The following is a 23523-nucleotide window of genomic DNA, read 5'->3' as shown; positions in this document are numbered from 1 at the left end:
GTCTTTGTTGTACTGTTAACATCCCGAATGGGCTGAATGTGAATTATTATAATTTCTGTTCATTTGTACGTAAATATAGGGAGGACATTAAGAATTAGACATTATAGTTGATCGACTCCCTGAGTGTCTGTTGTCATGTAGGGAGCAGTTTCACTCTCACATCCTGTTCATGCTCAAGCAAATGCAAAACAGTCCTGTCAAGCATCATTAGCAGAGCAACAGCTACGACTGAAACTTGTTTGCATTGTAAGGTCACTAAAATGGTTTGAACGCAACACATTTTCTCTGAAGCGTTCTAATGAAACCTACAGAAGCAATAAGAGCACTGAAACAACACTGAGAAACAAAACTTTTATCTCAGTTATCTCTGAAGTTTCAGTTATGTGAAAAGTCAAACTGATATGATTTATGAAAGTGTTTATTTATGACGATTCAAGGATGCATGTGGACTCTTCATAAATACAAACTTGATAAGTCATTAAACCTGAAGCAGTGAATTTATTTATTTATTTTTTACTTTAGTTATTCTGATGCTGAAAATTTGATAGAATGGACTGGGATAGACTCCAGCATCCATGATGGATGAATGGATGTTTTTTTTTTTTTGTACTTTTTCATCAGACTTACTTAAATTAGTTTGGATAAGACAGGATCAATCAATCAATCAGACAATATTTATTCATGAGGAACCTTTCAACCAGAGCAAAAATATTTTAAAAAGCAGCCAGTTCTAGAAGAGAGGCTGACACCAGTTAAGTACTCCATGTCAAAGGTCAAAGTTTATTCAGCACATTACAATCTGAATTTATCCCAAGACATAACGATAAACCATGATGAAGGACTCTCTCATTTATGATTTCGACAGAAAAAGTCAGAGTGTAAGGCAAAGGAAAAGTGATTCAGCGAAAAGAAGTAAATTCAGTTCATTTATCTGTATAGAATGTTTAAGAAAAGGATCAGAGCAGCTACAAAAATATCTTCACAGTGATCTGATGACATGATCACATCTGATTCACAGATTTGGGCAGGCTGCCAGGGGTCCCCAGCCAATAGGGCCACACACTCTGCCAGATCACTCCAGAAGTAGCCAATAGGAAGCCCTGATGTGTTTGGTGTCATCCCTCCCAGATGTGAATTCCAAGAAACCCACAAGGTACACAAATACAGATAGAAGCACACAGCTCAGATTGACAGTGGCTCTGTGAGTCAGTGTGGATGTATGGAAGAGAGGAGACACAAAAAGAGCCTCTGTACTTTCAGATGAATGCACCTTTCTATCATATACTGCCACAGTGCATCCAGTTCCGATCTGTCAGCATCTTCAAATGTCTCCAGGGCTGCTATTTCACATGGCGGTGGTGCTCTCACACCGCTGCATGTGGAGCTTTGTCTCACTCTTGTGGACGACTGGAGTACTCTGAGAACACTGTATGGCACAGGAAGAACTTCTGGTCCTGGAGGGCCACACAGGCCCGCATGGTCTCAATGTCTCCACCTGAATTTAATGAATTTGCTTCTACTAATGTCAGCAGACAGCCTGGAAACAAGTCACCGTTTAAAAATCAAGTGTTTTGAAGCCGGGAGACACTGAAGCCAGGCAGGACTGTAGTCCTCGAGTATGAGATTGAAAGTCAAGCTTTTGAGATTAATTGAAACATTTGAAGGACGAGAATGAAATATGTAATTTATTCATCTCTTCTTTTTATTTTTACACACAACAGCATTATGCATCAAGTACGCATTAAACCACAGACAAAGTACTTTTTGTTTCTTTTTTTTCACGGAACACAACACCAGAAATACAAAAGCAAAGCAAAGAAAACTGAACACATCTGACTGACATGGCATCAAAATCCTCAAGTCTACAGGGAGTCGTCTTGTCATCATTTGGTCTGTAAAAGAAACAAAACACAGGAATGTCTCAGCTTATTGGCCAGAAGCAACTGTCAAGCTGAAAGAAAAGGCAGAGTCTCACCTTAAACATGGTAGCAAAAACACCGTAGACAACAGAAATAAGGAACAGGATGAGGAAGGTGAAGGCCATGTGCACAGTTTCCACTCCTATATCTTGGCTCACTTCAGCATGGACGATGTGATCTAAAAAATCACACTGCTCCAGCGTGTCTGTGATCAAATGTTTTGTTTGAAAGTTCAAAAGTGATTTTGTGTCTGGCATGCACTGTTAAATATGCTGTTATATCATCTTCTGGAAAACATTGGATGAATGGATGAAGTTTTACCTGGTCTGGATAGATTCAGGAGCTTTGTAAAGCTTGCATGGGTCACCTTGCAGGTGAACACCACTCCTGGTAAGAAGTCGATTAGAGACAGACGGAGGTGGCTCCGAATGCTAAATCTTCCATCTGCACCTCTTTGTGGCTCACTGGTATGGTAATCCTGCAATTCTGAGGTTCCATCACGAAACCAGGTGATGTTGATGGCTTCAGGAGTGAAGTCAAAGGCGAGGCACACAAGTTCATTAGAACTCTGAAGCAAGAGGACTGAAGGTTCACTGAGGGCCACTGGAGCTGAGAAAAGAAGCAGAAAAGCTTTTTATTGTTTTGGACTCAGGCACATGTGAGCAAACAAAAATAAAGAACTTACGCAGAACATCCTTCATGGTGCTTCGAAAAGGTGTTTCAGATGATTCATGGATGACAACGCAAGAATACACTGGTGTGTCCAGACTTTTGGATACGTTTAATTTACTGCTCATGGAGAAAGAGCTGCTCCTCGTGTACTTCCACACTGGACCATTGACGTACCGAGAGGACGGAAGTTCCTTTCCATTCTCCTCCCAGTAGACTAATATATTGGATGGGGAAAATCCAGAAACTTGGCAAACAACCGTGAAGATATCTGACACTGACATCTCAGAGGCGGTTGGTTGAATTATCTTCACTGTTGGTGGGAGCGGATCTTGACAAACACAAGAAGACAGAAACCAAGGATCAGTTGTCTTTTCTTTTAACTCTGTCTGGTAAATCATAAGAACAAGCAAGTTTCTCAGCCAAGATACTATTTTTACAATGAACAATCATATTTTTACCACTACCTCTGCTTTTGCTGATACGGGCCTCGTAGCCTTTGTTGGAACATTGATGTTTTCCCTCACAAGACACTTGTTTATATGCATGCCAATCCTCTGCTGACACACCAAAGAAGCTCTGCATCGTCTCTGTCCCATTGCTGTGGCTCTTTGGTTGCTGTTGATGAATATTGTGTCCAAAATACTCCCTATTGTCAACCTTCCAGCTGATGGAGAAGTCTTTAAGGTTGTGACCGACCAGAAGGCAGGTGATATTCATCAGAGCCTTTTCTTTGCTCTGAAGCTGCTGCAGTGGTGGTCCATGAACATAAACCTCAGCAATCTGAGAGGATGCTGGAGTCACTGAAGAACAAATGGAAAGAAAACTGCAACATCAGTCAAATGGAAATAGAGAAACGATTGTGATGAGATATGATTCAGAAGTGGTGAGACTGTATTGATCGTTTCCTGACTAATGTTGAGTGTTGTCGGGTTACCTGAGCAGACACTGATACTCTTGTTGACTGCTGTGTTGAGAGACTTGTCAGAGACTTCACAAGTGAAGACGTTCCCACTTTGCCAATCTGATCGAGGAACTTGAAGTCGACTGGTCACTGCTACACGCCCATCTGCACTCATGGTGATGGCGCCTTTTGTTGAGGAAGAGCTGATCTGGAGCTCAGGCAACCATTTGATTTGAGGGTCGAAGCCACTTCCAGAGCATGAGAGTGTTTGTGAATCAGAGTCCTGACTGGGGATCAGAAGAAGTTCCACTGATGGATCCACTAAATGAGAGATAAATCAGAAAACTGATGAGTGAATACATTGATTTAAACAGATAAATATATTTATGAATACTCCACTCACCAAAAATATTGCCAATAGATTGGGAGGAGCTGCTGTTGGAAAAACCTTGATTCACCTTGCAAGTGAAACTTTGGTCTTTTTTCCAGTATTTTTCAGGAACATTGAAGTGTTTGGTCACTGAATGAATGTCTGAGGCTTTGTGAAAATCAACATATTGATTGTCAGAGATGTCAACTCCATTGGCCTGAATTGTGATGGAGAGATCATGTGAGGAAAGTTGTGTGATTTCACACTTGAGCACAGCACTGTTTCCCTTGAGAAGATCTGGAAGAGATCTGCTTATCATCACCACTGGAGCAGGAACTTCAGGCTCTGAGAGATGAAGACGGCAGAAAACAAAGAACACAATGAATCAATAAGTCTCTTCAGCAGTGTCTGATTTTCAGGTTGAAAGGTGATCTTACCTGTGATGTTTTTGGTCTTTTCCACAGATGAAAAACATGCATGTTCAGCTCTGCATGTAACATGTTTCAGCTGCTTCCACTTTGTTGAAGGAACAGTTACTTCACTTGTTACATAACTTGTGTTGGAGGATTGGGAAACAGTGTTACTTGGTGCAACTTGTTCGTTCAAAAGCCAGGTCACCTTGGCATCAAACACAGTGCTGATCAAGCATGTGGCTTTCACATCAGAGGGAGCCGTCATCACAGTCTTGAAGCTGGGAGTGTCCAGGATCATAGAGGGTGGAGTACTTGCATGCACTGAGGAAAAACAATAAATGACATGAACCATAATCACTCAGTTCATCACAAAGACATTATCTGAATAGATTTTATAAATGCAATGATTTATTTTCAGTGTATTTAATGAAGAAGTCCACATTCATACTTACTCTCACAAATTCTTATAGTTTTTTCATATTCACTTCCTTCATGAGTGGCCTTGCATGTGAAACTGCTGCCTGTTGTCCACTCTGTGATATTTGGCTCAATCTCACTGCTGAGGCTGAAGGTTTTTTCTCTCCCTTCCATACTTTGCAGCTTTATTTCGTTTGGAACAATATTCAGGGGTCGTTGGTCGTGTTGCCACTCCACACTCAGTTTGTCTGGATAGAAGCCACTGAGAGTGCAAATCAGTCTGACTGCTGAGTTTCCCAGTTTACCTTTCCAGACAGGGTACAATGTGATGTTTGGTGAGACGATCCGTGGTTCTGAGACAAAGAAAAGATGATTGTGTCTTCACCATACTTCACTGCACATGTGGGTTATGAACAATAAACAATAAATAATTTGGCCAAAGTGGTACATACCTTCACATTTTGGAAAGTAATGAACCGTTTTAGGTGTAGTGTGTTTGTGTTTGGGCCAGATGGCAGAGTTGTACTTTTACATAGTTTGTGGTGTAATAAATTCAGGTGGAGACAGGACTGGAAGTCTGTTACACAGATGTTAAACATGATAGGGTGGAGTGATCAGGGCAAGCGGCCAGCGGAAGGCTTCACAACACCCAGGCCCCCCATGAGTACTGAAATAAACAGAAGTGAAACAATGCAAGGAGCAACGGAGCACAACAGACAGCAGGTGTGAGGCGTGGCGTGCCAGTAAGAGAAGCAAAAAGCACATTTAAATACCTCTTGACAGTACACAGTTGTTATCAGAAAGCCTTAACGGAGCTTTGCATGACTTTGGCTGAAGGTTTTAGTTCTCACATGCAGTAATAATAGTCCAAAAGTAACCAACTGTAAAGATTCTCACATTACACATTGAGTTTCACACACACTGTTGATTCCATCTGCTGGAAATAAACACAACATATTATTTACAGAAATACAGAAAATTAATTTCTATCTTAATAAACAACTCATTTTACAACTACATAAAGTGCAATGAAAGAGAGAATAAGAAGCCACATCATTTCTGAACTTAATTTGAACCTTTTATTTCAAGAAGGCAAACAAAGACATAAAAAGCAAAAAACATTGCTGTAACTACTTACATGATAATAGGAATTTGTCAGAGAAATGATTTATGATATATACTTCCTTAAGTTTTCATGAAACAGATATGATCGTACTCCTTGTTTCATTTAACCTGAAAAGAGATGTTTTGAAAAAAGATAAGAAAATTGAAAACTCAAATGTAAATGGACAAAAATGACCAAGTGCTTTATATTTAATATCACTTATTATACATATTACATACAGGCATGATGGTGTTCATAATATCATCCCATAATACAGTAATTATATAAGAAGTAATATTCTTGAAATTGTCAGGAAATCTCAAGTAACAGTCACTACAAGTTTGCACATTTTACCTCTTGGCAAACAAAAGTATTTTATCTTTTCTTGTAAATGTCAACAGCATCAAAGTGTATAAGATGAGTGATGTAACTGTGCATGCATCATTTATTGTTGAGAATTCTTCATTAGAATTAGAAGTGAAGGAAGAATGAAACTGTTGGATTAATAACATGAATAATTACTGAAAATGGAAATTTGTTTCACTTCATTGACAAAACAATTCTGCTTCAAGATGTAGTTATGGAAAATATTTTGTTTTATAGATATGATTAGGTTGCATTTCTTTTTGTCAGTGTTTAAAACCATCAACTGTGAAGACTTTTTCTGATCCATATCTGTGCCTGACAATATAAAATGACTTGTACCTTGATCGCTGTAGTTCCAATAGTGAACAGCAGAGTGAGGAGGAAGAGGATGATGAAGGTGAGGGCTGTGCTCGCCATGTTGTCCTCTTCTGCCCTCTCAGCATCGTCCTTGTTTGTTTCAATCAGGCGCTCTAAATGTAGAATATAGTCATTGTTTGATTAATACTAGCCACTGCTTAGATCTTGCTTTAACGAACAGCTTGTGTGAAAATGATTCTTCACATGGGAATGTTGTTGTCAGTGTAGAATTAAAATGAATAAAGATAAGACAAATGCTCAGTTGTATTTTAGGAAGTATGCACGATAAGTCTCATTTGATTTCATCATCTTAAAAACACAGTGTCAGTGGCATTAGGTTCATTCTGCCTGCAGTGATCCTGACTTGCTTTTGAAATTGATAAATATTGGTGGTTTGCTTCCCTTGGCTTGTACGAGAGTTTCTTCATTGTTTGACTCAGAAACAGCCGAGGTCGATTCAAACTGTTGATTGTATGTGGAGGGATGAAGGACCCAGTAGAGCAAACAGCCACACACACAAGTCACAGAAGCAGTGCTGCTGCACTATTCAAGAACAATATGAAGATGAATGGGACTGATTGGATCCTTTTCTGAAGTAGGTGAAGAGATATTGGCAAAGATTTTTTTTTTGTTGTTCCAGACCTCAAGCCAGATAAAATCAGTCTCTCTCTATGTATGTACATATCTCTCTATATATTCAAGTATCAATGGCACAATAGACATACAAAAAACAGTCGCACACACAATATTCAGGTTGAATAACGACATAACTGCACTTAACAAACATGAACAAACATTAAAGGATTTGCAAAGATTTTTTTTTTATTTTGATTTTGAATCTGCAGTGAAAACACACAAACACATTGTAATATCACAAGCAACAAACATGAACATCCAAACAACAGAGGACACAGCGAGACAGAAGGAAACATCTACTGGGCCTTGCACGTGTCGGGGACATTCATGCTGAGGTTCACCACGTTGTTCTTTTCAAATGTTCTGTAGCCAATGGATCTGACAATGGCTTTTGTTGTGTTGACCAAGGACTCGTGGTAAACGACACAGCTGTACACAGACTCACTGTCACTCCACTGGTCAAAGCTCAGTGTTAACTGGCCGTAAGCAGAATACGATCCTTTGCTTTCTACAGGGCTGGTGGTGTTGAAGTCATATTCTGAACCTGCTTCCTCATCGTTAACAAGCCAAGAGACAAAAACCTCCGGAGGAGAGAAGTCTTTCACAAAGCAAGTCAGGGTCACCCTTTCTGTTTTAGGATGTTCAACTGGTGGCAGCATAAACACTGAAGGCCGCTGACATTGTTTACCTGCAAATATGAAAAAATCCATTAGACATAAAGCCACAGAGGAAAGTACCTTATGTTCCCAAGAGAATATTTCCTAAATAATAAAAACCGAGGTAGTTTGTGGAGTGACAAGTGGAAGGAAGCACTGTTTTTACTGGACACTTGCAGAGCAGTTTTCTTACCGATGTCCTTTTGGTACTCTTTCTTCAGTGGCTCTATCATGTTGTCATGCTCGACCACACAGAAGAATCCTGTCCCCTGGCTCCATTCCTCATAGGTGATGTCAATAGTATGGAAAAGTGTGCTTTGCTTTCCCTTGCCAGGCTCCAGCTGACTGCCAGCTATTTCTTTTCCGGAGCTGTTCTCCCAGAAAATCTTTTCCACTCTTCCCTTGTTTACCTTGACTTCACAGGTCAGAGTTCCTTTTCTGTTCACAGACATGTTTTCAATTGAGGGACCTTCAATAGTTACTTCCACATCTGCTTCTCGACACCCATCACCTAAAAAGTGAATAAAAACGTGACCTGAATGAAAAGTGTTCATCATGGAAAGTGAACCAACATAAATGATTAAAAGAACATGTCATGGTGTACTTACAGGTTGTGGTGGATTCTTTGTAGGTCACAGATTTGCTGATATTGTCTTTCCCTTTCCTCTCAAACACACATGTATATGTAGTACCTTTACTCCACTCATCGGGCTCAACACTGAGGAAACTTGATGCGCTGTACAGTGTGGTTTCATTCCCCGCTCTTCCTGCAGAAATGGTCTCAATCTTGTCTATTTTGCCAGTGATTTCTCCTGTATTTTTCTGCCATGTTATGTTGTGTTCCTTTGGAGCAAAATCTTTGGCAATGCAGGAGAACGTAACCTCATTGTCCTCTTCAGAGAAACACACTTTAAGAGTTGGTTCAATATATTTCACCTCTGAAAAACAAACACACACACATATGTATGCAGAAGTTGGAAGGAATATAGATATATATGCAGAAGCTGATCATGTGTCACAGTATTCATCAAATCTGGATGAACAGAAGTGAAAAGATGACTGAAAATGCAACTTGCACATGCATACATGATGCTGCTCAAATAAAAGCTTTCCTTTAAAAATTAAGTGTATTTTTTATAAAATGACGATGGATTGAAGTTGAAATGTATTCAGATTGTGATGCTTGCTTCTGCATATACATTCACTGTCAAGCAACATGAACATAAATGTTATTTAAATGGTGTTAATGTACAATCCATATTGAAGCAGGCAGACACCAGGAGAGAACTTGGAGCAGTGCAGAGAGATGAAAAAGGAAAGAATCAAATAATATTCTAAGACAGAGTTTGTTAGTGAGGGGAAAAAAGAAAAAGGAAATGTTTTGTCCGTCTTATTCCACCTGCAGTAATGAAGTTGGTCTTTAAGTGGTGAGATGTGTTAAATTGATGAATACTAATAAATTAGGTTGTATCATTCCTTTGTGTGAACCAAAGACTAATCTGTTCATTTATCAACACATGTAGATTTTACACAGAAAAAAAAAGTACCACCTGTACTCAATAATATTTCAGATCATCCACTAAAGAGGATAATAACTTTTTGTAGATGTTTGACAAAACTTATCAGAAATAACTGCTGCACAGATTGTTTAATTCTGCAATTCAGTAAAAAGTCCATGTGAACAGGCCTGCCGTGCAGTTACACTCAATCAATCACATTTAATAACAATCATATTTTCCTTAGCTGGAGACTTACCAGGGAAGACAAAAGCACCCTGGGATTGCCCGGCAGGATGACTGGCCAGACATTTGATGCTGTCCAGCTTGTTCCAGTCTCCTCTTTTCACCTGGATTTGACTGATGCCAGTGTAAGTTTCTCCTCTCTGGACTGCAGGATACTGGAGGAAATCAGTCAAGGCCGTGTCGCTTTTGGTCCATGAGAAAGTGAGTGAGGCGGGAGAGAAGCCAGTGGCCAGGCAGGCAAGAGTGAAGGTGGTTGCACTGTCAGAGCTGCATGGACTCAGAGGAAACACCGTTGGCCCAGTAGAAGTGGCTGGAAGCAAAAGAGGAACAAGAAGAAGAGAAATAAATTATACGTATGTGTATTATGTAACAGTGCAGATTTATATTAGGCCAGTTTCATTACAGGGTCACAGTTAAAACAGCATGAAAGAAATTCAGAATGTTGAACATGATAAATGTCCTCCAAACACACACTGACACACTTCCAAATCATTCAGTAAACACAGAAAGGGAGACAACTGGATGAAAAAAAATAACTTAAATAAAACCTTTCCATTGAATGTGTAAAGCAGTGCAGTGAAGTTTCATTTAAAAGTCATGACAGAAAAAAAATAAATAAATAAAAAAAAAAACAAACAAAACAAAAAACGCCAAACACAGTATCGGACATTGCAGAAGACCAGCTATCACAATTAAAACTTAGAAAACACATGAAAAAAAATTGTGTGAGAAGAAATTACTGATAAAACAATGAACTTTTAAATAAATTTATTTTTCTTCCTTTTTTTTGTTTTTAAACAAAGAATGAATCAATGATCAAACAGGGATTGTTTCAACAGATTCAAACCAAAACACATCAACTGAGTTCATGGTATTTTATCATAAACATGCATGACTTTTAATCCACTTTAGAAGTTATATGTGATATATAATCACTGTCTTACCTGATGAAACTGTTACAGTTGTACCCTTTCCCCAGTCGTCAAAACTTTCGTAGTTGTAGCACAGTGCTGAATTTACTCAGCCTGTAGTATCAAAAACCCATTTACTAACTTTAACTTTAAAAAAGTCCAATTTAAAGTTTCATTATTAAGTGCACTAATATTACTAACTTTGATCTTATTTTAACAACTGTGAGTGTAATATTTCTGTCAGAATTAAATATAACAAATTAGACATTTCATGTTAACCATGAAAATTTCGTTCTTTCTTTTTCTTCTTACCTGATGACTCTGTCATCAACTTACACTGACATTTATATATAAAAAAAATGACTTACCAGTGGTCATTTCACCTTGTTGCCTTTTTCTTTGGAAAGCATGATCACAATATACTCACCTCTCAACAACAAAAACATGTCAAATAAAGATTTGCCACTGAGGTTTAAATGTGATGCAAACAGAGTAAATATTACATTGTCATCGTAAACGATATAATGAAGAAAATATATTTTACCTGTTGTTACAGTCACCGTTGTTCCTTTTCCCCAGTAGTCAAAAGACAAGTCATCACAGTTCTGATAGTCTTTTGGGACTTATAACAACAACTCATTATGGTTTTATGAATCTCTCTCATATATTTAGTTTTTGGTGATTTTCAGTGAGAATCTTCCACAAATTATCATTCATAGAGGAATATTCTGATGCACTTGTGCCACAAGGTTTAATTTAGTTTTTACAATACATCACAGTGGTTTTTTCACATTTTGTAATAACTTTCTGTCAATAGCAGTTTTAAGGTTTGAGAAAGTAAGAAAAAAAACAAAAAAAAAAAAAACTGACTGTTATTTTCAATTCAGTATTATTATTTTGTTATGTAACATCCGAAGTGCAAACCCAAGCATTTTTAAATGCATTTTTCTCCCCTTTGAGGACCAAATATTCTAACCTGTGTATTTTTGACATTTATGACGACAATATGAGAAGAAAAAGCTTATTTTACCTGATGTAACAGTCATCATCGTTCCTTTTCCCCAGTAGTCAAAAGCAGCATCACAGTGAAAAAAGTCAATGCAACCAACATACAAAAACATGCTGGGAGCAGTTGAGAAAACTTCATCAAAGAGTTTAGTTTTTTACCTTTACTTACCGATGTTCCTTTATGTTCCAGTAATCAAAGGCTCAGTCACAATGAAAAACACATCAATCATATAAAACTAATGTTTTCGGTAATAATGTATCATCCTTTGGATGCATAATCATCATTATGTTTGTTAATTAAAGCTTCATTTTACCTGTTGTCACTGTCACCAGTGTTCAGCTTACCCAGCAAGTTAAAAAGTCACAGTGACAAATATTATTTGTTTCATCAGAACTGGAATCATTAATAAAATGTATAATTTTTAATCCATTAAACCTAATATGTCATCCAGCTCTGCTAATATGGAAGATAATTGTTTTCACATTCAACATACATGCAGAAATTTAAAGACAAAATAACAGGATAACATCAAAAATGTCTTTTCAGTCCAAATAAATAAATTACTTACCAGAAGTTACAGTGACTTGAGTCCCTTTCCCCCAGTAGTCAAAGTCGTAATCACAGTGTTACATGTCATATGACAGCCTATGACAGATACTAATTAACCTGGAAGCAGCAAGATTACAGCGATCAAATAATCCCCACTGTATTGTCTGTGTGCATTTCTCCTGAGATGTCCCATTTCCTCTTGGTTACATAAAAGGAAGTGTGTGTGCCATCAGTTGGTGAACAACACTTCCTCTCTATCAGTCCCTCTCCTCAGCTTCAGTCCCTTCAGGGGTTCACACAACAAGACTTCTTTACTGCAACACTGTAAATTCCAACAAGTTAAGTTTACTCAAAAGAATTTAGGAAACCGATTACCTTGGGAAATCTAAGTAAAAGAACTTAACTGTGTCAAGTAGAGTGAAATTATCATGTCTGAGTGAGCTTCTTCTTTTAAAGTTGTGAGCACTGAAAGCGTCACAGTCATGTTAACTTCCAACCAAGTATTTTGAACTAAAATTCCTTGAGTCAAATTAATGTATTCCACCAAACAAATTGGCACACGGTCCCAGGACAGAACACATGGCCTTGTGGTTGTAAGGCAAGAGCACTAACTGCTCGTCCACCATGCTGCTGATGATAAATCACATGGACTTCAAACACTGTGTGAGCCGTACTTAATTCTAAATAAAATATACTTCATGTACCTTAGTTCAGCTTACTTAAAAATAACTCCCAAAAATAGCTTTATGAAAACCATTATTTATTATTTATTGTTTTGTTGTGTCCGTATTTGCAAACAGCAACAACAGTCATCACAGGTCAACTTTGGCTGAAACGTTGCAGATTAAAGCATGGTGGCTTTACAAGAACCTCCCCAATACCATGTCTTCATCGGGAGTCCGTACTTTCAAATTACAAACAAAAGCCGGAATCAACGCCAGCCTGTCCTATTGGGGCTGTCTGCACTGCTTCCACAGCTTGCATGTTCATGCCTCGTTCTTCTTCGTTGGTAAACGCGCGCCAAGCGGAAATGGTCACAAACTGTGCCACACACTCAGAAGAGTCAAGTAAATATCACTGAGTGGAACAAGTAAGCATGGAAAAAGTACAGAAAACTTGGCGAAACAAAGTAAATTTAAAAAACTAGCATGAATTAAGTTGAATATACTATTTACACCTAAGTCATGTCATTGTTTGCATTTACGGTGAAATTGAGGACAACAATACCAGCTTTAATAGGTTTAGATAATAGCTTTGGCCCATTCTTAGATTATCAGATAGATGAAGATTGATGCTTTGCCAAAGTCATGTTATCACACCCTTTGTAAAGTTTCTCCATAACAATGAAGTAGAACTAACAAGATTTCTCTGCTATTTCATTTCATTCCTGATCCTCAAATAACATCTACCGTTACAGCGTAACAACAGAAACACATTGGTAATGAGTGATTACAAAGATGGTTCATGAAATGCTCAATATTTTAGGTCTTAAGCAGTGTTTCTCAAGTTATTTTTAAAAAGTAATTACTTACAGTTACTAGTTACTTCTTCCAAACAGCACCTGAGTTAAAATATTTAAAAACTAATTACTCAGCAAAGTAACTATTACACTACTTTAAAGGGCAACTTCGGTTTTTTGACATCTGGACCTTATTTCTAGGTGTGTGCATGCTCATATACTCACTCAGACAAAAATTGTGCAGCACGGAGTCCTTCAGAAGTTATTTAGATCCAACCGATGTAGCCGCACTTAGCGGGGGCCATGGCAAGGGAGCTTCAGCGCCGGACATAATCTCTGCAAAGTCGCTCATTTCGGCTATATTTTTTCATCCATCGCCAGTGTTATCATAAAGTCAGCTCGTCTACCGTCTTCAGGTGGGTCAGCTCAGCAGACGAGCTGACAGTTTTCACTAACTTAGCCAAAAGTAGCTCGGATGGGAACGTCGTGGAGCTCCTCTCCCCATCAGAGAGGCACTTTGGCTGGGCCTCAGCTGTCACGTCGCGCGGGCGTCTGACTTCCAGGGCCGAGTTGGTCCGAGTCGGGGCCGAGGTGGGTAAACGGCCCGGAGCTTGCTCCACGGAGTCTCCGGAGGTCTCCAGGTCGACCTGGCCGCACCGCTCCAAAGAAGAAGAAGCAGATGATTGCAGTTCAGAGATGTGCTTCTTCTTCTTTGGAGCGCGTGGCGACCAACAACTTTGGTGCACAGCGCCACCTACTGTGTCTCTTGGTGAATGTACTTCAGTTTACTTCCAGATCCCCGTATTCACTTCAGAGATCTGTAAAACCGCAACAGCATGTATTTTGCGACACCGGGCTGTGGTGGAGGAGAGGCGTGAGTGGACCATGAGGAAATATTGGTGAAACTGAGTTTTTGGATGACTGAAGCCGTTTTGGGAGCCGGCGCCATGGATGCCCCAATTAGCTAACAGTATATGGAGGTCTGCAGCTCAACTATGGATCTAATTTTCTCCCGTACCACTTTTCGGATCAGAAAACCCTTCTGAGTGAGTATATTGTTATACATCTTTCTATAAACAACGTGAAAACTGTTTAAACCTAACTTATCCTTTAAGTATGGACAGCATGTACTTCTCGAAGCTTTTCATTACAATCGAAGTCAGGGCCACAGGTCTAAAATCATTGTTGTCAGCAGGACATTGTTTCTTAGCTACAGGAACTATTGTAGATTTTTTCCAAAGGGCAGGAACAGTGTGCGTATCCACAGACCACTGCAAGATGGAACACCAAAATGGAGTGAGCTCTTCTGCACATGCCTTTAAAAGCAGTGCAGAAATGCCATCAGGACCAGTGGATTTTTTAGTACACATATGCTTAAAGATGGACTGAATTCTCTGTGGATCAACTACAATCCTGCAGCTAGCATCAGTTAAGATAGCTTGGTTAATATTGTTACATTCCTCAGCAAAGTCAAGATTTTCAAATCTAAGAAAAAAGCCATTCAGTTCATTTGCTTTCTTCAGATCATCGTCAGTACTAAAGAGCTTCTTAGTGGTATTCATATTTGTAATGGCCTTCATAGAGTCCCACAGCTTCTTTGAGTCTATTGACATGACAGTATGCTCTATTGTGTCCTTATGATGCTTTCTGGCTTCCTTCAGCCTCTGGTTGAGTTCTCTTTGCACCATTTTCAGTCCCACTCTGTCGTTGTTCATAAAAGCCAGCTTTTTCCGATTAATACAGTCCTTTATGCTCTTGGTAATGCAGGGCTTATTCTTAGGATACATTGTAATGTCCTTTTTTGTGACCACATTATCTACACAAAAATGTATGTAGTCTGTTCTGACTTCAGTGGCCTCATAAATCTCCAAATTAGAAAGTATGTCCCAGTCTGTGCAGAGGAAAGATCCTTTGAGTGTCTCCATGCTGTCCCTGTCCCACACTCGCACTGTCTTAGTCTGTGGCTTGCACCTTTTAAAGACATCTTTACAAATTGGGATTAACTGGATAATATTATGGTCAGAGTTTGACAGTGGGGGTAGTGGTTTATGCGTTTTTTATGTTTCCATAACATTTATCTAAGAACTTGTTATGTCGTGTGTCGCATGTCACATATTGTTCAAATCCAGGGAGAGATAGTTCCAACTTGCAATGGTTAAAATCCCCAAGAATCACAATCGGGGCTCCTGGAGTGTGTTGTTTTTGATGAACACAGTCTGCAATTCGAATAGCAGCTCCAGCCGTGTTTCCGCTGGGAGGAACATACACCGACATATTAGAACATTTCCAAACTCTCTCGGAAGGTAGAGGGGTCTCAATGACAGGCACAGTACCCACTGAGCAATAGACGCCTATTAGACTTCTAGTTTTTTTTTTTAGACCTAATTTCAATCGTCTAGATTCTGTCTGTTTTTAGACGGAATTTAGACGTTGCAGTTTAATCAATTATTCTATAATTATTTATTTAAAAAAACAACTGTAAGGTGCATAGCTAATCTCCAAATACTGAACTAATATAATTATGATGGCCCTTGAGCGATATACAGTATAGTATAAATATAGCCGAGATTTAGACGTCTAAATCTCTACCGCATTTCAACGTCTAGATATAGACCGAATCTCGACAGCTGAATTTAATCCATTATTTAAAAGTTGTTTATTTAAAATAATAACTGTATGTTGCAGAACTGATCTTCAAATACTGAACTGATATAATTATGATAGCCATTGAGCAATATACAGTATAGTATAAATATAGCCGAGATTTAAACGTCTAAATCTCTTCCGCATTTCAACATCCAGATATAGACCGAATCTAGACAACTGAATTTAATCCATCATTCAGTAGTTGTGCATTTAAGACAATAACTACACATTGCAAAACTGATCTCTAAATATTGGATTGAGATCATTTTAATAGCCATAATTGTTATAAGGTATTGTTTAGATGTAGACGTCTAATATCCCGCATTTCAGCATCGATAATAGTTCTACATCGGCCGTGCATACAGTCTCTCTCACAGTGTAGTTCCTGCACCAGCTGTCATTCACAAACAGACAGAGCCCCCCCCCCCCCCCCCCCCCCCGGCTCTTCGCTGACAGCTCCGTTCTGTCTGCTCGGATGAGAGAGAAACCCTCTAACTCCTTGAGAGAGTCTGGAATATCTCCATGTAGCCAGGTTTCTATGAAAACCATCACACTCGATTCCCTGTACTTGAAGCAAACCTTGCTCTTTGCGCGGATCTCCTCCATCGTGTTCTTCAGCGATCTGACATTGCTGAGTAACAGGCTGGGTAGCGGTGGTCTGTTCCCCCTCCGCTGGAGAGGCTGCCGTAATCCTCCTCTTCTGCCTCTACGCCGTTGTCTGACTCTGGCCAGTTGAATTTTCACATCGTCGGGCAGATCAATCGGAGGGGCTGCTCCCAAAGTACGGAGGGACAGCAGTGTGCTTTTGGAGTAGCACAGTAGCTGCTTCGTCTCTGCACGTGTATAAGCAGCTGTTAGACAAGACGCTAACAGTTCCCAAACAATCAACGCCAGAAGTAATCTTTGTGCAAAAGTCGCCATGGTGGTCAGTCCAACAAAAACTTGTTGCAGTCACACATCAGACTGATTAAAAAACTATTGCACAACCAGAGAACATATAAAAACATTAAAATAGAACCAAGAGATGACAGCAGCAGCACGAGTCCAGGTCGCCAGCAGAGCAGCGCCACCGGAAGTAGGTAACCGAGTGCTACTAAAAATGTGGCATGACTCATTAAATTACCATTTAATTTAGTTTGTCACTGGAAGTAGCAAATATGGACTTTCCTGCCGGTTCCGCCACAGGAAGTGACATATTATTAAAGGGGCTGTATCATGCAAAATTCACTTTTTGTATGTTTTAACCTTGTGATATAGTTATGTACTCACCAAAAACATCCCAAAGCGTTTTTTTTCCTTTGTGCCTGCATGTTTGAGCTTTCCTCCATGTTGTGCTGCTCAGAGAGGCAGCCCCTCCGGCACCCGTGAAAACACTCTGTTTTCCCACGTTCACGTCACACTGTGAAGATGGCTCCCCTGAGCCCCCCTCCCGCAGGCCCTCGGCAATCAGCGTTGCCGCTTTTTTCTAACTCTGATTACAGAGATAAACTTTAACCATCGTCTGAAAGCAACAGTCAAGCAAGAGCAAGAGTCTGAAGGGTCTGCGCTTGGTGAGTTTCTAACAAGAAAAGATGTTTTCGCGTGTATTTCCGTGTAGAGAAGCTAGAGCTAAAGAGCTGAAGGCTAATGGCTGAAGTACGCTGTCAGTCAAAGTTCACAGGGGGAGAGGCGGGATTTTAAGTGAAACAGAGCGTTTTCTCTTCCGGGTTTCAGAATTAGCTCCAGAAAATGTTTTATTTCACACAAAATGACTTTTCCTTTGCGCCAAAAATAAACTATTACCATGTTAATGCCATTTCTAGGGTTTGGACTAGCTAAAAAAGCATGATACAGCCCCTTTAATATCAATGGTGCCTGCACACTTTTCTGACTTATCAAAATGATTGAACTTAAATTATCATTTGTACATAGTTTTTAACCTTTTAAAGTAAAGCCGCAGAAGCAAAAAAAAGATGTTTGTTTCTGTTGTGTTAATGGCTACCATGTTTTTTTGCTTGTTAGATATGAATGAACAATAACATGTTTAAATGTAAATCTGTAGAAACAGACAGAAACAGTAGTAGAAATGGTGTAGAAACATTCACTATACAATTTCAATAAATCAGTCACCACCAGACAGGACACTATCAAACTGTTTGTACTTATTCCACTTGTTCTTGCACCTTTATAACTCCATCCTGAAAGAACTTCACCCATAAACATGAACTTGCAATGGATACAATACTGGTGTGTGTGTCTGTATAACTACATCACAATTATACAGTTAATCGTTTTCACAAAAGTGCATTTGACAATAATAGGCCACACTTGAAAAAACATGCACTTCACTGACTACACAATATCCATTGTGAAGCAGTCACCTGACAGGACATTGTCAAGCTCTTTACAAAACTCAGGGTATGAGCTGTAGGTGCACGGTAATTCAAGCACTGCTCCACATGTGTGTGCTACAGGTCTCCGACTCAATCCAGACAGTGTATTGAAGGTCACTTCAATCGTATCTTTGCACAGTACAGTCGATCCTGCGCAGAAGCGCAAGAACATCTCCAGCTTTCTTTGGTCAGTGTTTCTCACGCACCGTATCAGGTGGTTAAGTGCTTCCTGCTCTTGTGGCTTTAGGCTGTCAGATGATGGCTTTATCATCTTGACCACTTTTTTGTGAGTTGGCCTCTTGGATTCATAAAGCACCATTATACTCTCTTTTGTTATGTGTATTGGCAGGGAACTGTGAATAATGCTGTGGAAACAGTCAATTATGAATTTTGGCTCTTGAAGAAGAGCTTTGTGGGCCATTTTCAAAATGGCTGCCCGCAGGTTGTCTTGAGAGGGCAGGGTGTGTGAGCCCATTCTTGAAAAATCTCAAGCAAGTCCTCCTCAACAGCTTAGTCTATGTTGCCCTGCATTGCTTTTTCAATTGTTGCACGCTCGCTCTCTGAAAGAAATCTTGCAAAATGACATCATCAACAGATCTTCATCCACTGAAGTAAGTCCCTGGCAACAGGCAAGAACAAAAGCGGGTGATCGCCTCACTGGTATGATTTTGTGGTCAAGGTATCCTTTTAACCACACTCTTCCAAGAGCTTCCCATTTCTTCTCTGAATAGTCTGGTTGCAGTCTGGGTACTCTTTGATCTTCCCCCTCACACTGTTCCAAAAATTCTTCCCAGAATGCGGAATATGCCTCTCTTGATACCCCATCACTGTCCACACCTATTATTGAGATGAGGACGAGGTAAACCAGTTCGTTCAGGATTATGCAATAAACAAGATGGTGTATCGGTCAGGATACAGGAATGAGGCCGATGTTCCTTTGTTGGACTGTGAGGGTCAGTCCATTTATTCACAGGCAGTGTTGTAACAGTCTGAAATAAACATAAATCCAAATGAATGTAACAGACTCAATTTGTAACAAAATAAACATATAAAAACATAAATCCTCATAAATCTGCTCCCATAAGCATGTATTCACATAATAATACTCACAACAAGCACCAAATCATATTATCAGATGTTCAACGTAACCAGATGCTTTTAAACCACCTGACAGATTCACTCTTCAGGTAATATCCCTAAACCAAATGGCTCAAATAACATAAATGTGGTAATGGTGCCACCCTGTGGCCAAAGAAAGAACATAACATGGAGTGACGTGCACTCCGCGGATATCCACCCACACATGCTCGTTATGGCCGCGGCTCCCGACGGAAGACATTAAACTACTTAAAATATACAAAACATGGAAAATATGAAACAGAAACAGAATAGCTTACTTCTCGTCAATGACTTAACACGCCGTGACTAGGATGAACATCGGATGGAGACTTCAGAAGGTAAGGACAGCGAACGCCGGAAAAACTCACTCGAGACAAACAGGAAACATTCACTTCCTACTTCTTGCAACTACATCACATCCTCTTTTCATTATCAACACAATAAAACAGAACAAAACGTAGTCTTTAATACAGCCGCCCCCAAATGTGCAAGACACATTTGCATCCCATAAAGACTAAAAGTCCAATTAAGGGCGTTCAGAGTCTTGGTTGTCATCTCCTTCTTCTGATGGGATAGATGGCAGGTGCACTAACCGCGCAACAGGTCTGGTGTACACACGTCCCTTAATGTTCACATCTGCAGACCTGATGCACCCATCATCACTTCGATGCACCTTGGTCACATGTCCGATAGGCCAAAGAGCCCGAGGCAACTGCGGTTCCACCAACATCACAACTGCCTTCTCCAAGAGCTCAGGGGGTGAAGAGTGCCATTTCTGTCTTGTTTGGAGGCCACGTAGGTATTCCCTGATGAATCGAGTCCAGAATTGGTCGGCGAGGATCTGTGAATGCCGCCAATGCTTGCGGCTGAGAATGTCTGCCTCAGGATAGACCACCTGTGGTAATGATCCATCGGGCCGCCCCATGAGGAGACTGTTTGGGGTCACTGGATCTACATCTGCCACATCAGTAGACGTATAACCCAGAGGCTTTGAGTTCAGGATTGCCTCCACTTCCAGCAGAACGGTGTGAAGAACATCTTCGGGGATGGGTTGAGCTCCAATGCAGGTGCGTAAAGCTGACTTTACAGAGCGAATCTCCCTCTCCCATGCACCGCCAAAGTGTGGAGCTGCTGGGGGGTTGAAATGGAACTCAATCTTTTGGCGTGCCAGTTGTTCCTGCAAGGTGTTGGACATACAGGTGAATGCCTCTCGGAGTTCCCGTTCTCCTCCTTTGAAGTTGGTCCCTTGGTCAGACCACAACTCTGCTGGGGTGCCTCGCCGGGCCGTGAATCTCCTAAGGGCCATCAAGAAGGCATCCGCCTCCATACTGCAAAGAATGTCCAGATGGACTGCTCGGGTCGTTAGGCACTTGAATATAATTCCCCAACGTTTCTCATGACGTCTTCCCACCTTGACCGTCATAGGCCCAAAATAGTCCATGCCAGTAGAATAGAAAGCCGGCTTCTACAATCTGAGCCTGGCAGCAGGGAGATCAGCCATTTTGGGGACTGAAGGCTGGGCTCTCCAACGCTGGCATTCGGGACAGGAATGTTGGTATTTGCGGATCGCTTCCCGTCCCCGCAGTATCCAGAATGACCTACGCACCTCTGAAAAGACACGTTCTGGTCCAGGATGATGCAGGTCAGCGTCGTATTTCTGGATCAGTAGGCGGGTGACAGGGTGTGAAGCATCCAGCACGACAGGGTGTAATGTGGACTGGTCCAGACCTTCCAGTCGCCTCAACCGACCACCCACTCTGATAAGATCAGTAGATCTGTCGATTTCTGGAGCGAGGGTAAGAAGACGGCTCCTGGATAAGACAGGCTTTCCTCCTGAGAGAAGCTTGTAGTCTTCTGGAAATGACTCTTGTTGAGCCCGCCACAACACAACCCTCTCAGCCTCTCGATAATCCTTTGCCGTGGGTGGGGAAGAGGTCTGTCCATGGAGCTCATGAGCAACGTCATCCACAAGCTCCTGCCAGGTATTGTGCACCTTGCTGTTGGAACAGGTAACTGCGGGTGAGGTAGTGGTTAACCCACAGAAGACAGCCTTTCGAAGTTCGGATGCATCCTCATTTGGTTCAGCACTCGGCCTTTCAGGCCAGGTATCAGAGTTCCGGAGTAGAAACGGCGGTCCCTGAGACCATCGATTTGGTTCTTTAAGGTCTCTGAGGGTTTTCCCCCTCGTCAAATCGTCGGCTGGATTGCTCAGAGTGTCCACATAGTGCCAGGTGCAGTCTTCGGTCAACTCCTGTATCTCAGCTACTCTTGCCCCCACGAAGATCTTGTAACGGCAGGACTGGGAGTTGAGCCACGTGAGAACAGTAGTGGAGTCTGACCAAAGAATGGTCCGTGACACGTCCAGGGTGAGCTCTTTCTTCAGGACACTGGCCAGCTGAGCTCCCACAAGGGCTGCACAGAGTTCCAGGCGAGGAATGGACAGCGGGCGTTTCGGAGCAATCCTGGAGCGGGCAAGAATGAATGCCAGGTGAACCTGACCTGCCTGATCAACCGTCCTCATGTAGGCGACTGCCCCATAGGCCTGCTCAGATGCATCTGCAAAGATATGTATCTCACGGGTGACACCTTCCTGGTCGATGTCAGCAGGCAGGTAAGCACGTGGAAAGGAGAGTAATGGTAGAGACTCAAGCTGAGCCTCCCACTTGGCCCAAGCTTGAAGAAGCTCAGAGGGTAGATTGGGGTCATCCCAACCATGAGGCTTGTCCCACAGTTGCCTGAGGATGAGCTTCGCTTGGGTAGTGAAGGGCAGCAAGTAACCAAGGGGGTCATACTGTGAAGCCAGGACTCGGTATATATTTCTCAGGGTGGGTACCTCGTAGGACACAGGTCTGTGTTTGTAGCCCATTGAGTCGGTCTCCCAGTTCCAGCTGAGACCGAGAGTTGATTCCAGAGGAGCGGATTTGTCCTCACCAAGCCAAAGATCCAAGCTCTTTGATCTGGCGTCTGCTGGTAAATGGCTCAGGACCTCAGGATTGTTGCACGCCCACTGACGCAACTCAAAGCCCGCTGACGCCAGGGTTTCCATGAGCCGGTCCACAAGCACCTTGGCCTCACCTGGGGATCGAACGCTCTGTAGACAGTTGTCAACATAAAAGCATTTCTCCAGAGAGAATCTCAGAGCATCATCAGTTTGGCTGTGATCTGCCACATGGCGCTGCAGAGCATATGTAGCACAGCAGGGGCTGGATGTGGTCCCAAATGGCAGGACTTGCCACTCGAATGTCTTTGGAGGTTCACCAACCTTAAGATCACGCCACAGGAATCTCAGCAGGGAGCGGTCCTCAGGAAGGAGACGCACCTGATGAAACATTGCCTTGATGTCTCCGCTGATGGCTATGGGATGCTCACGGAATCTCACCAAGACTCCTAGCAAGGAGGACCCAAGGGTTGGGCCAGGCAACAGGAACTGGTTCAGAGACAGTCCAAGGTATCTGTGGGAACAGTTAAAGACAAGGCGATTTTTTCCATTGTGGCTGACAAGGTGATGAGTGACATACCAGCTCTCTTCTTTCTGGGTATCCTGGGTTACTTCTTGTACTGCTCCAGTGTCGATCAGCTTATGCATTTCAGCTTTGTAGGCTTCTGCCTGACTGGGGTTCTTTAGAAGGCGCCTTTCCGTGCTGCGAAGCATGGACATCACAGATTCTTTGGGTGCGTGCAATGGTGGCATGTTTTCATGGCGCAGCAGTGGCGTGGCATATCTGAGGACTCCATCAACCATTGTGCGGACCGTCTTGGCTTCGAGGAGTGCAACAGCCTGCTTGTCCTGCTTCGATCTGGTCACCTCCTTTTCAGATCTGTGAGGTATCATCTCCACTTGCCAGAGTCTTTCGACATGCTTATACAACTCATCCAGCTGGGGTGGGGATGAAGTAAACAGGCA

The 23523-nt window shown here is 41.5% G+C and overlaps 1 protein-coding gene and 1 gene segment (V, D, J or C); both read right to left on the bottom strand.

Annotated features, from left to right (window-relative positions):
- Positions 1-1690: 1690 nt before the first annotated feature.
- Positions 1691-5602, bottom strand: LOC115387518 (Ig mu chain C region secreted form-like). The segment is given in 9 exon segments: positions 1691-1892; positions 1976-2124; positions 2241-2528; positions 2605-2919; positions 3053-3391; positions 3526-3813; positions 3896-4207; positions 4300-4596; positions 4728-5602. Coding segments are annotated over 9 exon segments (2136 nt in total).
- A 1710-nt stretch (positions 5603-7312) lies between these two features.
- LOC115387524 (immunoglobulin mu heavy chain-like) overlaps positions 7313-23523 on the bottom strand; it is a 98696-nt gene continuing 82485 nt past the window's right edge. Inside the window, exons 4-8 of one of the 3 annotated variants that reach the window (XM_030090266.1) lie at positions 11010-11064; positions 9568-9864; positions 8421-8750; positions 8006-8323; positions 7313-7844 (exon numbers count right to left, since the gene is read on the bottom strand). In XM_030090266.1, the coding sequence (XP_029946126.1) occupies positions 7453-7844; positions 8006-8323; positions 8421-8750; positions 9568-9864; positions 11010-11064 (1392 nt within the window). In that variant the 3' untranslated portion in view covers positions 7313-7452. Of the gene's footprint in view, positions 7845-8005; positions 8324-8420; positions 8751-9567; positions 9865-10498; positions 10565-11009; positions 11065-23523 lie in introns of all 3 variants that reach the window. The other 2 variants (XM_030090264.1, XM_030090265.1) reach the window with 2 other exon arrangements.

This window comes from Salarias fasciatus, chromosome 4, assembly GCF_902148845.1.
Source record: "Salarias fasciatus chromosome 4, fSalaFa1.1, whole genome shotgun sequence".
Classification (NCBI taxonomy): domain Eukaryota; kingdom Metazoa; phylum Chordata; class Actinopteri; order Blenniiformes; family Blenniidae; genus Salarias; species Salarias fasciatus.
The sequence above is the reverse complement of the archived record's forward strand: the minus strand, read 5'-3'. Positions and strand labels throughout refer to the sequence as shown.